A 17,131-nucleotide genomic window follows, 5' to 3' on the forward strand; every position below is an offset into this window, starting at 1 on the left:
CCCATGGGCCACCAGAGAATATTCTAAATGTTCTAGGGAAGCACTGTGATCCTCAACATCTGTGGGAAACTGAACCACTGGTATAAAGTCGATCATGGTTCCAACATTAAATTATTATACTATTAGTAGGGTCGTATCTTTGCAAAGTTGGGTTTCCTGCTGTTGCTGTGATAAAAGGCACTAACTGTGTGAGAGATATTCAATCTGATGCCAAGGTTTAAGAATACATACAGTACCCAGCATGTCCCATTAGCAAGTAATTATGGTTGCTTAAAAATAGAATAAAAGTATTATTTTTCTTTCCATTTATATGTATTATTTTTTCAAATGGCTATAAAGTGGTGACAGAATAAATATGTATTAAGATATTTGGACCTGACAAATTAATAATGGGATTTTTAAGTGTTTCTTTTGTCCTGAGTTGCTGTGAAAGAAATTACTCAGACACTAGGAACACAACTGATTAAATTTTATAAAAATACCCTTCTCCCTCTTGTACCGGATCCTTCTGGACAAATGGTCTGGGTGTGGCAAATAGTAAGTTTATAGTTACTGGAGTGGAACACAGTGCGGGGAGAATAATGAATTAGGCACCAGGGAGGAATGACTTCAGTCCTGTGGAAGGCGTGGGAGAGGGCAGGACATTAATGATCTTTGTCTTCCAGAACTGCCTCTAGAGCTTCCCCACAAAAGAAAAGCATCCTGCTTCTCTCCACCTGTTGCAAGCCCTTGACACTGAACTGACTGCTGAGTTGGCCTCCCATTCGATCACCATTCCCTTTAATCTTATCTAGAGTCTATCAGAAAAAGCAGAATCCGCTCCTAGCACTGCCCCTTCCACACAAAACACCCAATAGCACCTCTGGATCTCACCATCATTCCTCTAGCCATTGATCATCCATCCCATGATGGATGGATGGTGTTTTGTGTGGTGGATGGATGAATGCCACTTGGCTGGTGGTGTGGACAGATAGAGGAGGGTGAACTGACTGCCGCCGCCTAGCAGTCCCTCTAGAAAGAAGGGCTAGGTTTGACTCTTGGAACAACACTAAGAACCCTAAGGATTACAATCCTGCCGGCAGGCTACATTGGAGATATTGTCAGCCTGAACGCCTGACCGATGTAGGGTCCTACTTGGGGGACCCAGCAGTTGTAAATCATGCTCTTTTTTTCCAGGAGCACCGTGAACACCTTTGGTTCATGGAAGCCAGGCGTTAACTTGCCTGCCTCCCCAGATCATGGTGACTTGCACTTATGGTGAGTAATAAGAGACCGTAAGAACACTACCAGTAGGTCCTGTGGCTCTCAGACAACAGCAGGGATCTCTTCAAAATGAGGATGTCCTTTATTACTTGGAGATAACCAGCTTGTTATTCATGTGCATACTGTAGGAAGTTATCTTCATGATAGGAGTTGTCCTATTGGAAAAAGTACTATGAAATTTGTCCCTGAATTTAGCCGAAGTGATCAATGACACAACCTTGCCTCTGGAAGATATTCAGATAAGAACCCTTTTGTTCCAGTTCTTGACAACAGTTCTTTTAGAATAGCACCTGCTACATAATAAACTCTATATGGGTATTTGTTAAACAGCAAACACATAAACAAAACCAATAAAGCCTGTGATCTGTGTTATCCAAGTCTTCCCTAACCTTACTGGTTTTTTGGATTGCTTGATCAATCAATTACTGGGAGATGTATGTTGTCAACTTCCAGTTTGTCGGTGGGTTTTTCTTTGTATTCATCAGTTTTTGTTTTACGTATTTTGATGCTGTGTTATTAGGTGCATATAACTTCAGAATGGTTAAAACTCCTTGAATCCTCCATCATTATTCATTAACCCACTTGTTCCCTAATAATACTTTCACTTTAAAGTTATTTTAGCTGAAATTGATACAGCAGCACAAGATTCCTTTTTCTTTTCTTTTTTTAACATTTGACTTCCAACCTTTCTCTATTATTATGTTTTATGTTTATCTCTATTCAATTAAATGTCATATTATTGGATTTTGTTTTTTAAATCTAGCTTGATAAGCCTTGCCTTTTACTTGGAAAATTCAGTCTATTTATATTTCTCATTATTACTAATACTGTTCAATTTATTTCTACCACTTAATTGGTACTTTCTCTTTGTCCAGATTTTTCTGTGATTTATTGCTCCTCTTTCTTGCCTTTTTGTTTGGACTGATTTTTTTCTCATTTTTTCTTACTGTTTGGAAATATATGAATTTTATTTCCTTAAACACTTCTTAAAACAGGTGGAGAGAAGCAGTCTTAAAATAGGACTACCACATGATCCATATGATCTGCAACTTCATATGCATGCATATATAGTGTTCAGCCATAAAAAAGAAGAAGTCCTGCCATTTGGGACAACATGCATGGAACTGGAGGGTATTATGCTAAGTGAACTAAGTCAGACAGGGGAAGATAAATACCATATGATCTCACTTATGTGTATAATCTAAAAAACAAGCAAGGGATGCCTGTATGGCTCAGTCGGTTACATGTCTACCTTTGGCTCAGGTTATGATACCAGGGTCCTGGGATCAAATCCCACATCAGGCTCCCTGCTCAGAGGCAAGTCTGTTTCTCCCTCTCCCTCTGTCTGTTGTTCCTCTTGCTTGTGCCTGAGCAGACTCTCTTTCTCTCTCAAATAAATAAATAAAATCTTAAAAAAAAATATGGGCTAGATATAGAGAACAGACTGGTGATTGCCAGAGATGGGGAAGGGAGTGGTGGTTGGGAGAAATGGATGAAGGGTGTCAAAATATACAAACTTCCAATTATCAAATAAATAAGTCATGGGATTTAATGTACAGCATGCTGATTACAATGAATACTGTATTGTGTATTTGAAAGTTGCTGAGAAAGTAAATCTTAAGTTCTCATCATAAGAAAAATTATTTTTTGTGATTGTATAAGGTGAGAAGTGTTGAATAGACATATTGTGTGATCATTTCACAGTGTATACAAATATCAAATCATTATGTTGTATGCCCAAAACTAACATAAAGTTTTATTTCAATTATACCTTAGGTTTTAATTAAAATTTTAAATTGTATGTTAATTAAACTTCAATGAAAATTATTATTATATCTTTTTAAAGGGGAAAGAACATGAGCTGGGGTGGGGGACACAGAGGGAGGGAGCGAGAGAGAGAGAGAGAGAGAGAGAATCTTTTTTTAAAAATATTTTATTTATTTATTTGACAGAGATCACAAGTAGGCAGAGAGAGAGAGGAGGAAGCAGGGTCCCCACCAAGCAGAGAGCCCGAGGTGGGACTCGATCCCAGGACACTGAGATCATGACCTGAGCTGAAGGCAGAGACCTAACCCACTGAGCCACCCAGGCACCCTGAGAAAGAGAGAGAGACTCTTAACTAGGCTCCATGCAGGGCTCAATCTCATGACCCTGATGTCATGACCTGAGCAAAAATCAACAGACAGATGCTTAACTTACTGAGCCACCCAGGCGCCTCCAATAAAAATTATGATTTTTTAAAGGATTTATTTAGTTTTTTGAGAAAGAGAGCACAGAGGGAGGCGGAGAGGGATCGAATCTTTAGCAGACTCCCCACTGAGCATGGAGCCCCACCCAGGGCTTGATCTCATGACCCAGAGCTGAAATCAAGAGTCAGGCACTTAACTGACCAAGCCACCCAGCAACCCCCCATAAAAATTATTTTTAAAAATTTTAATATACATACTTACAGAGTGTAGAGTTAATTATTTTTACCTTCCTTCGGAACTTTATAATGCTTTAATTCTAATTAACATCCTCTTTACTTATATGTAATTTTTCTTTTTCTTTTTAATTTTTTATTTTTTTTATTTTTTTTTAAAGATTTTATTTATTTATTTGACAGACAGAGATTACAAGTAGGCAGAGAAGCAGGCAGAGGGAGAGGAGGAGGCAGGCTCCCTGCTGAGCAGAGAGCCCGATGTGGGGCTTGATCCCAGGACCCCGGGATCATGACCTGAGCCAAAGGCAGAGGCTTTAATCCACTGAGCCACCCAGGCGCCCCTGTAATTTTTCTTTTAAAAAAGTTTTATTTATTTATTTATTTATTTGAGACAGAGAGAGAGCAGAGGGTGGACAGAGGAGGAAGCAGGTTCCCCACTCAGCAAGGAGCCCAATGCATGGCTTGATCCCAGGACTCTGGGATCATGACCAAAGCCAAAGGCAGAGGCTTAAGCAACTGAGTCACCATGCATCCCTATATGTTATTTTTCTTCACCCTCGAACTCTGTTTTTTTTTTTTTTTTTAAGTTCACTGTATTGAATACTTCTATGCCTCATTACAGATCCTCTCAGCCTTACCTCTCTTTAAATAGCCGCTCTGTGGTAAACATCTCTATGGGCACTCACCAGGTCTACATAGATAGAATCTGAAAATGCCTAGCCTCAGGCTTGCCCTGCACATCTCCTGCCTTCTATCCTGAGGCATCTATGTTGACACCAAGGCATAGAAGAGCACTGGGACACCATGGTGCACCTGGAAAATATAAGGGGTTAACACTCTTTGAGGTGAGCCTTTGACAAAGGGAGAGGAGAGAATCAATGGATACATACATCCCAAGTACTCTCCGCGGGAACATCCCCCAGGATGAGTAGTCTTGATATGTACATCGTATGGTTTCTCAAATTGTCCTGAGTGATGGAGGAACCAGAACTTTGTAACAGTGGCCAGATTAATCATGTATCCTTGATTGAGCGCTCCTGCCTTCCATCATTCCTCCATCCCTCACTCTTGTTCTCTGGGATCACACACAGACCAATAAAATACTGGCACTGAAACTTTTTTTTTTTTTTTTTTTTTTTTTAAAGCGCAAGCACAGGCAGACAGAGTGGCAGGCTAGAGGCAGAGGGAGAAGCAGGCTCCCTGCCAAGCAAGGAGCCCGATGTGGGACTCGATCCCAGGACGCTGGGATCATGACCTGAGCCGAAGGCAGCCGCTTAACCAACTGAGCCACCCAGGCGTCCCGGCACTGAAACTTTTATCTTAGACTCTGTCTTCAGAGCCTAAGGCTCCTAGGCTCCCTAAGGCTCCCTAAGGCTCCTAAGACTCCTAGGCTCCCCACCTATTAGACATTATTATTACTACTTTTTAAAAAAAGATTTTATTTATTTATTTGAGAGAGAGAAAGTGAGCACGAACGGGATGAGAGGCAGAGGGAGAAGGACTCCCTAAGAGCAGGGAGCAGAGCTGGATCCTAGGACTCTGGGATCATGACCTGAGCTGAAAGCAGCCGCTTAACCAACTGAGCCACCCAAGTGCCCCTATTATTTTATTCGGCCAACTACTTTATGACTCCTTTTCTCAGATTTTTCATTTTTCTTCATTTTAGTGTTTAGAAATTATTTAGTTGTTGGAGGTCAATCTCTCTTTTGTGTTTCTCTCAAAAATTTTTATTTTACTCTTGTTCTGGAAAGAAAATTTCACTAGATAATGCAATTTCTATGTTGACAGCAATGTGTTGTTGTTTTTTTTTTTTTTTAACCTTTCAGGCCTGTGGATATATCATACCACTGTCTTCCAGGCTTCTTCTATTGAGCCAATTTTCTTTCATTTGTAGGGAATGTGTTTTTTCTTAGATCTTTTATTTGGCTTTGATATTATGCAGTGCAACTGTGATGCTAAGTGTTTATTTCTTTTTACTTTTCTGTTTGAGATTCCTTGGGCTTCTGATTCTAGAGATTTGTATCCTTCATCAATTCTGAAGAATTTTCAGCCATTAACTCTTTTATTTTTATTTTTTTAAAGATTTTATTTATTTGACAGACAGAGATCACAAGTAGGCAGAGAGGCAGGCAGAGAGAGAGGAGGAAGCAGGCTCCCTGCCAAGCAGAGAGTCCGATGTGGGGCTCGATCCCAGGACCCTGGGATCATGACCTGAGCCGAAGGCAGAGGCTTTAACCCACTGAGCCACCCAGGTGCCCCCCATTAACTCTTTTAAATGTATCTTTCCTCTTTTTTCTATATTCCCTCCTTCTCAAAGTCTGTTGGATCTTTTGCTCTAACTTTGTTCTCCATGTATCTCAACCTCTCATATTTTCCATCAGTGCTACATTCTGGGTAATTCTTTCAGATTACCCTAGTGATTCATTATGGGCCCCCCTCAGCCATGTCTGCTCTCTTGTGTCATTTTCTCCCCTAGGTGTTTCATTTCAATTTTTATATTCTTCATTTTTAGAAGCTCTATTTTGGTTCTTTTCAAGTCTGCCTAGTCAATTTTGATAGACTTTGCTCTTTCCTCGTGATTTTGTCATTTTTTACTTCTTAAACATACAGTCCAGTGACTGTAATGTCATTGCAGTTTCTGCTTATTTCCTAATGTGTGTATTTAAAACAGCTTTATTATGGTATACATTACATATCATCAAATTGACCCTATTCGAGTGTACAATTCAAGAATTTTTGGTAAATTTTTTGAATGGTACAGACATCACCATAAATCAATTTTAGAACATTTTCATCACATTAATAAGATACCTTGGGTTCATTAATAATAGTTCATCTGGGACGCCTGGGTGGCTCAGTTGGTTGGACGACTCCCTTCGGCTTAGGTCAGGATCCCAGAGTCCAGGAATCGAGTCCCGCATCGGGCTCCCAGCTCCACGGGGAGTCTGCTTCTCTCTCTGACCTTCTCCTTGCTCATGCTCTCTCTCACTGTCTCTCTCTCAAATAAATAAATAAAATCTTTAAAAAAAAAATAATAGTTCATCTTCATTATTACTCCCAGCCCCAGGCAACTGCTATTCTACACTCTGTTTCTACCCATTTGTTTTTTCTTGACTTTTCCTAGAAATGGAGTCATATAATATGTGGTGTGTGTCTGGAAGCAGGTTCCAGCTAACATAATGCTTTTGAAGTTTATCCATGGCATGTGGCATAGTTTGTTCCCTTTTCCTGCTGAATTTATCCATTGTTTAGATATGCCACATTTTGCTTATCCATTCTCCGGTTGTCGGACATTCAGGCTGTTTTTAAGCTCTGGCTCTAATCAGTAATGCTGCTATGAACATTCGCGTGCATGGTTTGTGAGGACATATGTTTTCATTTCTCTTAGGTAGTTACCAAGAAGTGAAATTTTTGGTTCCTCCAGTAATTTTTTGTTCAACTTTTTGAGAAACTGCCAAATGTTTTCCAAAGTGGCTGCACGGTTTTACATCCCTAGCAGCACTGAATGAGGGTTCTGGTTTCGCAGCATCTGTTTTGTGTCAGGCTTAACCTATTGACTGTGACGCTTTCAGCTAGGAATGCCTGGGGGCACCTGGCATTCACTGTGCTACTTGTGGCAAACCCCCACAGATAATTTCCCTGACTAGAGCCACTATTGTGGCTGGACCAACCCTTGTGGTTCTTAGGATTGCAAGACCCATTTCAGCAACAACCATTAAGGGATTTAAAAAAAAAAAAAAAAAGCCCAAAGTTTATTACCTGCAAGTCCTGGAGGGTACACAGTATGCCTGAGGGCCGCACAGCAAGGTCTAGGGGATAGAGAGGAAGGAGAGAGATGAGGTGTGTGTGTGTGTGGCGGGGTGGGAGTGGGGGACCTGGGGTTCTGTCCTTATTAGGATCAAGGGTGGGTTTTTTGTGGGATTACTCTTTATTAGGTGAATTAAGAGCATGGGGTGGCTGACTGGCTTAGTTGGTGGAGCATGGGACCCTTGATCTCAGGGTTTTGAGTTTGAGCCTCACACTGGATGTAGAGATTAGTTAAAAATAAAATCTTAGGGGTGTCTGGGTGGCTCAGTTGGTTAAATGTGTGCCTTGGGCTCGGGTCATGACCCCAGGGTCCTGGGATCAAGCCAGAGTCATGCCAGCCCCCTTGCTCAGCTAGGGGTCAGCTTCTCCCTCTCTCTCTCTCTGCCTCCCTTCCTCTTCTCTTTATGCTCTCTTTCTCTCTCCCAGATAAATAAATAACATCTTTAAAAAAAAAAACTTCAACAAAAACAAAACGTAAGAGCAGGAAATAGGGAGTAGGTAGGGAAAAGCAGGAGCACTCAAGAAGTCCAAGTTGGACAAGGCTTTCCGAAGGGGAAATTCATGGATGCAAGCAGCCTGGCTCCTTATCTAGTTGTTTATCTGGCAATAAAATTAGTTCGAGATGCATGTCTTTGAAATGGATGCCTCAGCAATCAAAAGCTTAATGTCAGGTATTTACACTTCAGCATTCTTGTTGACATTTATTATAGGCAGCCAGATCTTCCTCAACAAAATACCACAGATGTGAGGGGTGGTGAAGGCCGTGCTCAAAAGCAGACATTCAAGGGGCGCCTGGGTGGCTCAGTTGGTTAACCCGCCAGCTCTTGATTTCCACTCAGGTCATGATTTCAGGGTCCTGAGACTGAGTCCCAAGCCAGCTCTATACTCAGCAGGGAGTCTGCTGGAGAGTCTCCCCACCCCCACCCTCCCACCGTCCCTCCCCAACTTGTGTGCTGTGCGCACACAGTCTCTCTCAATCTTTTTTTTTTTTTTTAATTAAAAAAAATTTTTTTAGGGGTGCCTGGGTAGCTCAGTCATTAGGTGTCTGACTTCGGCTCGGGTCATGATCTCAGGGTCCTGGAATAGAGCCCCGCATATGGATCCCTGCTCAGCAGAGAGACTGCTTCTCCCACTCTCCCTGCTTGTGTTCCTTCTCTCAGATAAATAAAATCTTAAAAAAAATTTTTTTTAATTTTAAAGATTTTAAAATGTAATTATTTGAGAGTGAAAGCAAGAGAGAGAAAGAGAGAGAGAACACACAGAGGGAGAGGGAGAAGGAGAAACAGACTCCCACTGAGCAGGGAGTCCACCATGGGGCTTGATCCCAGCACTACAAGTTCACAACCTGAGCTAAAGGCCCACGCTTAACCGACTGAGCCACCCAGGTGCCGCTCAAATAAATAAATATTTTAAAAAAAAAGAAGAAGAAGAAGAGTGCATGATCAAGTTTCTGGCAAACTCCTTTCTGGTGAAAACCTTCCTTGGCCTGCAGAGACAGCCACTTTCTTGCTGTGTCCTCACAAGGTCTTTCCTTTTGGCTCACAGGGAGAGAAAGCGACATTTCTGGTGTTTCTTCCTCTTCTTAATCCTATCAGAATGCGGCCCTTACCCTTATGACTTCATTTAACCTTAATTACCTCTGTCCTATCTCCAAATGCAGTGACATTCGGCAGCAGGTTTCAACGTAAGAATTTAGGGAGGGCAAAATTCAGTCCACAACTTCTTGCTCTATGGATTCCCAAAATTCATGTCCTTCTCACATGCAAAACATATTCACCCCATCCCAATGCCCCCCCCCCCCGAGTTTTAACCCATTCCAGCATTAACTCCAGTCCAAAGTCTCATCTGGATCTAAATCAGGTATGGGTGACAAGTGAGGTTTCATTCATCCTGAGGTAATACTCTTCTCCAGCTGCGAATCTGTAAAAAAGAAATAGCTTTGCCTCCCAGGCTTGGGGTGGGAGTGCCAGCCCTGATGGTCTCTGAGTCACCTTTGGGGTTCTTCCCCTTTTTTTTTTTTTAATTTTTCCCTCTTCTTAAAGGATAAGGCATGCTGAATAGCTCTATTGTCCTGTCCTCTAGAGTCCCAGAAGTCCAAAAGTCTTCTTTCTCTCAGCCCATCTCTTTTCCTTTTGATTCAAGCTGGCAGTGTCTCCGTGGATATAATCCCATCTTTACTCCTAGCTTCTGCTGTTATAGCTGATTATCTCCACAGATAATCATGGATAATCTCCTAATGGGGTGGATTGTCTAGTCACACCCTTGGTGTCCTCTCCAGAACCAGTTTTCTCATTTTTGCAATATAGATAGGTTGAGAACATTCTAAATCTTCAAGTTCTGATTCCTTTTCACTAAATTTTTCCTTCAATTTATCTCTCTCTTCTCACATTTTACTAGAAGCAGGAAGGAAAAGTCAGGTCTCACTTTCAACATTTTGCTTAGAATTTTAGAATTTAGAATTTGCTTAGAAGCAAATTTTAGAATTTGCTTAGTTCATTGCTTAAGAGTTCAATCTTCCACAAAACACTAGACCACAATTCAACCAGTTTCTTTGCCACTTTATAACAAGAAACGCTTTTCCTCTAGTTTCCAATAACGTGGTCTTCATTTCAGGCTGAGATCTTACCAGAAGCACCTTTAATATCCATAATTCTACCAATAGTTTTTTTCAGGGAAATCTAGGCTTTTTCTAGCACGCACCTCCAAACTCTTCCAGTCTACATCAACCACCCAGTTCCAAAGTCACATTTCTATGTACTTGTTACATCAGCATCCCACTTCATGGTTCCAAAATCTGTTATTAATCAGGGTTCTCTGGAGAAAAAGAACCATTAGGATACACACATGGCTGTTCCAAATGGAAGGCTAACGGGCTCAAGACCCAGAAAAAGTCAGTGTTTTAGTTTGAGTCTGAAGGTAGGGAAAAGCTCTGTCTCAGTTCAAAAGCACGCAGGTAAAGAGGAATTTTTTTTTTATTACAGAGAGAATCAGCCTTCTTGTCCTAATCAGGCCCTCACCTGATTGGCTGAGGCTCACTTACATTACAGAGGGCAGTCTGCTTTAGTCAGATATCAGTTCAAATGTTGAGCCCGTCCAAAACACAGAATAATGTTTGACCAAATCTTTAGGCACTCCAGAGATGGTACAGTCAAATTGATTCATAAAATTAACCATGACAGGTATTATCTGTTTTACTTATTATAGCCATTCTAGTGGGTATGAAATGATACCTCATTGTGGTTTTAGCTTGTATATCCTTAATGACTAATGATATTGAGCATATTTTCATGTGCTTATTTGCTATTTTTATATCTTCTTTGGTGAAAGATCAGTTTAATCACTTACCTCCCACTTTTTTTTAATTAAGATTTCATTTATTTAAATGAGAGAGAAGGAGAGATCACACAGGAGCTGGGAGGAGGCCAGAGGCATAGGGAGAAGCAGACTTCCTGCAGAGCCTGGGATCATGACCTGAGTCAAAGGCAGACACTTAATTGACTGAGCCACCTTCCACTTTTTAATGGGGTGTTTTGTCTCCTAATTGAGCCTAGTGAATGTGTGTATTTAAATGTGCACTCGTATAATTTAAATTTAAATTACAAAAAACAAAAGAACAGTTCACCCATTTTATTGATTCTAATGTGTTTTGTGATTTGTTTATTTTTCTTGTGACCTCATATCTATTGACACTGTTTATGGGAGCTTTGCGGCCCGTTTGAAGCTGTATTTCTCCTGGGAGGATCTGTATTTATCCCTACCTGGACCCCAGAGGTACTGCAGACATAAGTCTACTTCCACTTAAATCCTCCCTATAGTTTCTAGGCCAAACGGGCAATGTAATTTTCTGCCCTTGATCTTGCTGTGGCTGTGGTGACTTTATTTTCTGAGCAAAAATATTCTGGAAATGTGGTAAGAATGGAAGTAGTTACGGGGACAAAGAGCCAGAGTATTTGAAGTCATGATGTTGGGTCCCCCAATAATGGGTCCATGGTCAAAGGAGCAAGACTGATACAAAGTGAAGGTCAAGCAAAGCTTTATTTCGCGCCAAGCATCAAGAATCAAAACGACTGGGCGCCTGGGTGGCTCAGTGGGTTAAGCCGCTGCCTTCGGCTCAGGTCATGATCTCAGGGTCCTGGGATCGAGTCCCACATCGGTCTCTCTGCTCGGCGGGGGGCCTGCTTCCCTTCCTCTCTCTCTGTGATCTCTTCCCTTCCTCTCTCCTACTGTGATCTCTCTCTGTCAAATAAATAAATAAAATCTTTAAAAAAAAAATTAAAAAAAAGAATCAAAACGACTGTCAAACAGACCAGTCGGGGCAGCCCCTTACAGAGAGGGCGACCCCTCCCTGCCTCACAGACTAACTTTTATAGAGCAAAGGCCATGTGGTTGGGCCTGGCCACACACAGGTGGCCAATGAGATTGTAACACACAGAGAAAGCTGCACAGTCATGCTAGGTCACACATGGGTGGCTGATTGAATTACAATTCACCCCATAGTAGCTATTTGAACTAGCCTATCACCTTAGTCAGAATTGGCACCCAAAAGACGGGGCCCACACTCCTTGGTAGCTAGGGAGACAGTGTGCGCCCTTTACTGATTGGATGTCTCCACCTGACCCAACTCATCCCTGCATTCGGGCCATTATCTCCACCTGACCTGACCTACCCTTGTATCTGGGCTTTGTTACCTTACAGTGATTGCCTGGGAAAAATCCGGATTGCTTATAGTTACAGGGTCATCCTCCCCCCTAGCCTTAGAGCCTGGCAGTGCCAAGTGGACAGAATTGAACATTATGAGAATATCATTGATAATTTAATTTTAAATACTTAAAACAGTATGATGTATGTGTGCTGTTTTTAATCAATATCCTAGGAATGGTTAATTAGCAACTGAAGTATCCTGATGGGGAATATAATCTCCAGGAAAAGTTGACTAGGTTTTGAAAGATTCTAAGCAGATGTCCACACCTTACACAGCTACGACCATCTTTATCTCCACTCAACACCGATACCATATGGATTTTTCTTTATAATGTATGAATTGGCTAGAGACACTGTACAGAGCCACCTACTCTTGCACGACAAGATATAGAAAACTAGGGGACCCTAGATACTCCCTTTGTACTGCATATTACCTTTACTTTCTGTAATGATGCTCCTGGTTTATGTTCCAAAACTGTCAGCTTCAGAACACTTTCTGAGAATTGCTATTGTGAAGATCTTCTGAATCCTCCCCCTAAGATATTGTTTTCTAGGCACAGAATGAATCTTTCATGCAAAGTTTGATCAAAGTACCTAAAAGGACAGGGAGCTGGGACTTTACTAAGGTTACAAAACAATTTGTATTGCTGTTTTTGAGCATACTTGCTACTAATAGTTGCCTGGGCAACAAAATTCTACCTACTATGTATGTTAATAGAAGATAAAATTGTAACATTGAAAGGTGGGAAGGTTGTAGAGTAGAAGAACTTAAAATGTTAACTTTAAACAAAAAATACCTTCAAAGAGTAAACGGGTATCTTGCTAGTGAGATCCCTGCTTTGTAAATCCACCTGCACCAGTACTTTTCAAACTGTATTCTGATCTGACAAGAGGAGGGTCCTTGAATGTAAGGATTAAAACAAGGTATGAGGAATCTGAGGTTTGGAAAAGCCTCTAGTGCTAGTCTATGCCGAGCATTTGCCTGTCTCTATAGCGTCAGCTGAGGTTTCTTGAACCTTGACCCCACCCACCTCCTAAAACCTGGGGTTGGCGGGGTGTATAGTTATTTGCCAAAATGTTTGGAAAAGGGTGAGAAGTCCTTATTTCTTTGGGTGAAAATACTCTGTAATTACAAAATTAACCACTAATACCTTTATATAGTTTGGAGAAAGCTTTTCTTGGTTTATAGATTCAGACATCAATAAATAATAATAGCAGGCAACATTTATTACAGGCAATCTTTTTATTGTGGTAATTTATGTACATCATCTTATTAATGTATGTACATTTCCATACACCCTATGAACGGATGCTTTTATTCCTACTTTATAAAGAAAGTGAGGCTCAGAGATAATTAGGTATTTGAAGGTAAACTCAAGCTTACCCTTGCCTATAGTCTTATATCCTCTGCCTGGGAAAGATGGGGCCAGTCGACTTCATTATGGGCAATTTTTTTTTTTTTACGAGTTTATTTGTAAGAGAGAGAGCGAGCGAGTGAGCAAGCACACACTCAAGCAGGAGGAGCAGCAGGCAGAGGGAGAAGCAGACTCCCTGCTGAGCAAGAAGCCCGATGCAGGACTCCACGTCCGGGGGGTCCTGGTATCAGGACCTGGGCCAAAGGCAGACACTTAGCCAGCTAAACTACCCTGAGCTCCCTGAGCAAATGTATTTATGGGAGTTGCCCACAGAACAGACTTCAGATGTTGGAAACATAATACTTTTAATGCTTAGGCTTAGTCCTAACTTCCAGATCCCCATCTCAAACACCCTTTTGGGGATGAAACTTCTGTAGAACGAAGCTGCTAGAAAGGGAGAGGTTCTTGTCACAGAGGAGCCAATGAGATGGATGAATCCTGTGAGTGTCACGTCATTTGGCCAATGGGGTGAGCCCCTGAAGCCCCGCGAGAGGACCGGAAATTGGCCTGGAGCATGTGGGCCTTTCGGCGTGTTGGTGCGTTAAGACCTGTGTTCTCCTGAGGGCCAGGGGACCCTGGCGACAGCTCGAGCCTGCTGTGTGGACCGAACGGAGGTTTAGAAGGCCAGGGACGGCCAGGTAGCCCCACTGAAGGCTGTGTGGCCTTTTGCTCAATCCCGCGGTAGCGAGCAGGAGTCCTTCCGGCCCAGTACGGACCCTCCGCCCTCCAACACCCCAAACCCTACCTCCACCCTATCCCCATACCCCCCCTACCTCCACCCCACCCCCCCACTCCCACTTTCGCCCCACCCCCACCCCACTCCATTGCCACCCCCATCCCCACCCCACCCCCACCCGGGCACGAGAGACTGGGCCCCAGGTGGGACCAGGCCAGAGGGGGGGAAGTCGTTATTTCAGGCCCAGTGTGTAGGAGAAACGCAGGACCAGGAAAAAGGTATAAAGATTGTGGCCCAAGGAGAGAGGGGACTCCTGCTGGGTCTGAGTGAACTGAAGAGCTATTTGGATGGAAGAATGGGTGGGACCCCCAGCAAAGCAATTGGTTTTGGGACTTTCCTCTGACGTGGGGGTCGAGAGTAGGATTTGCCTTTAGGGGCTTCCCTTCTGGTTAGGCCCCCAATCATAGTGCCCCAGCCTGGAGCTGGCATCTGGAGAGGTGGGGAAGGCAGGCCTGGCGCCAGGCCTTTCCCTGTTAAACATTTTAGGTAGCCAACTCTGCTAACTAATCAAAGGAGAAAAAGTCCACATTTAGGGAGGGCCTTTTGGAGGATGGGCCAGAATCCAAAGAAGTGATGTAGAGGTGAGGGAGGAGTGGAGAAGAGAGGATTCCAGAGATCTTGTAACACCCCTCAGTGTGTACCAGTTGGGCAACTGATTCTTTGGGTGATGCTAGGAAGATGTGAGCAAAGAGGCCAGGCTGACCGAAAGGAGTTTAAGCAATTAAAGGAGAGAACTATGGTGTCGTTTAGGGAAGCGAGGCATATCCTGCCATTTTTGTGTAAAAGAGAATAGTCTAGTTAAAAACTAAAAAAAAAAAAAAGTTTTTTTTTTTTTTTTTTTTTTTCCCCAGATCCTGAACTGCTTCCACCTGTAATATTGATTTGGGAAATCTGTCGGTGTTGTCTTTGCAAAGATGGCATGATTTTTTGTAGCTAATGCTTAAGGCAGGTTTGCAAATGTTAAGAAGAGGTTTATTTGTCAGTTAAGGATTCTTTGGGGCTCACGAGTGGGTCAGGGCGGTGAAGGGAGCTCTTTAAAGAAGGACTCCTGAATTCTATAGGTTACAAAGTAGTTTTGAAGAGGCTTAGTGGATCTACATCCTAGAGACCTCAGTTCTTACATAATTTTAAAAAGGAGTTTTATAGAGAGGAATTGATAAAGATTCAGAGATGGAACTACAGAGATCCAAGGGGAAGATGGGAATAATTTAATGTGAACTGGATCATAAACCAAAATCATGTTCATACATAAAAAGTGTTTCCTTGCACAACAGGTGGTTAAACTTACAGGACTGAGTTCTCTGAGAGGCTGTTTGGTTAGAAAACGTATGTAACTTTGACAAGAGCTTGGCTTTTAAGGGCTTGCTGAGGGAGAGTGTTTAGAATATTCCAGGCTACAGAGACCTTTTGAAGTGAATATGATATAGGAGGTTGGTTATATTACTGGTCTGACCTAAAGAAACCTTTTAATGCTTTGTGAGTCTGTCTTGAAGGAAGAGGAAAACAGTTGGAAATCTTTAATCTTTATAAAATGCCGGCAGGTAATTGATCAGAACAGGATTGACATCGGTATTCTCTGCAGCCTTTCAATGGATCCTGTCCGACCACCCTTCAGGGGCACTTCAGTGCACCCATCTCATTCTGTACGGATGCCAGGCTCTTGGCTGCAAGCTCCTAAACCTTTGGACTCAGCTCTGGGCAGGGCAGGACCTGTAGGCAGAGGCCATGTGTTTGGAAAGCCAGGGGAACCAAGCCCACGGAGTGGGCCAGCGCAAAGGGTAAGACCCTGTCTGGATGCACAGTAGGAGCATACAGCTTATCATCAGAGGGAATAACAGGTTTATAATAACTGTTGCAGCCCTATATGAAAAAAATGGTTTTTTTTTTTTTTTTTTTTTTTTTTTTTTTTTTTGGTTCATTTGTTGGTTGGGTTGTTTGTTTTTTTCTGGGCATATATTTCAAATCCTAGAGTTGTGAGTTTAGAAAAAGTGCCTCATAAAGAATGCTAAATAGACTTGGGTATGAACCTCCATCCTCTAGCTTCTATAGATATAAATATATATATGTACATAAATGACAAGTTTGAAGATATTGCTTTTGAGTGTTTAGATTTTTCCCTTAAGTTTGGTTCTATGGTATTAGCAGCCATTCCTGCTTCTGAGGTAATAATTATTAAGGAATTTCCTCTCAGAGGGCTCTGCCCAAATCTTAAAGAAAAAGATCCTCAACTTATGCTTCTAATGTGTGTACAACTGCATGTATTTGCATTCTTAATTTTCTAATTTATAGTAATTTTAAGAATAGTATTTGTCTATAATTAAGAAATCTCAAAGAATAAAGAGTTAACAAATATAGGGAGAACCTGATAATGCAGTTATGACAGTTTTAAGTAGACAGTGTCAAATGTAATGTTCTGCAGGCAGAAGAAAAGATGACATGTTGTATTTTTTTCTTTGATGACTTGCTTGAGTCTATCGGTGGCAGCTCTAGTTGTTATAACACCAGTAAACTTTCAAGACCGCCACAGGAAAACAGTAGCACGTTTTGTTGCAGGTTGTTTTAAAAAACCCAAACCTTAGGTTCTTTTAAATGGTCTGTTTTTTTTTTTTTAAAGATTTTATTTATTTATTTGACAGACAGAGATCACAAGTAGGTAGAGAGGCAGGCAGAGAGAAAGAGGGGGAAGCAGGATTCCTGCAGAGTAGAGAACCCGATGTGGGCCTTGATCCCAGAACTCTGAGATCATGACCTGAGCCGAAGGCAGAGGTTTTCACCCACTGAGCCACC

General features: G+C 41.9%; 1 protein-coding gene across 2 annotated transcripts in view; it reads left to right on the forward strand.

The window, feature by feature from the left end:
- Positions 1 to 15,933: 15,933 nt before the first annotated feature.
- Positions 15,934 to 17,131, forward strand: part of PIWIL2 (piwi like RNA-mediated gene silencing 2) — a 73,562-nt gene continuing 72,364 nt past the window's right edge. For both annotated transcript variants that reach the window (XM_059393027.1, XM_059393038.1), the window contains exon 1: positions 15,934 to 16,122. In XM_059393027.1, coding sequence (XP_059249010.1) covers positions 15,934 to 16,122 — 189 coding nt within the window. The remainder of the gene's footprint in view (positions 16,123 to 17,131) is intronic.

This window comes from Mustela nigripes, chromosome 1 (genome assembly GCF_022355385.1).
Source record: "Mustela nigripes isolate SB6536 chromosome 1, MUSNIG.SB6536, whole genome shotgun sequence".
NCBI lineage: Eukaryota > Metazoa > Chordata > Mammalia > Carnivora > Mustelidae > Mustela > Mustela nigripes.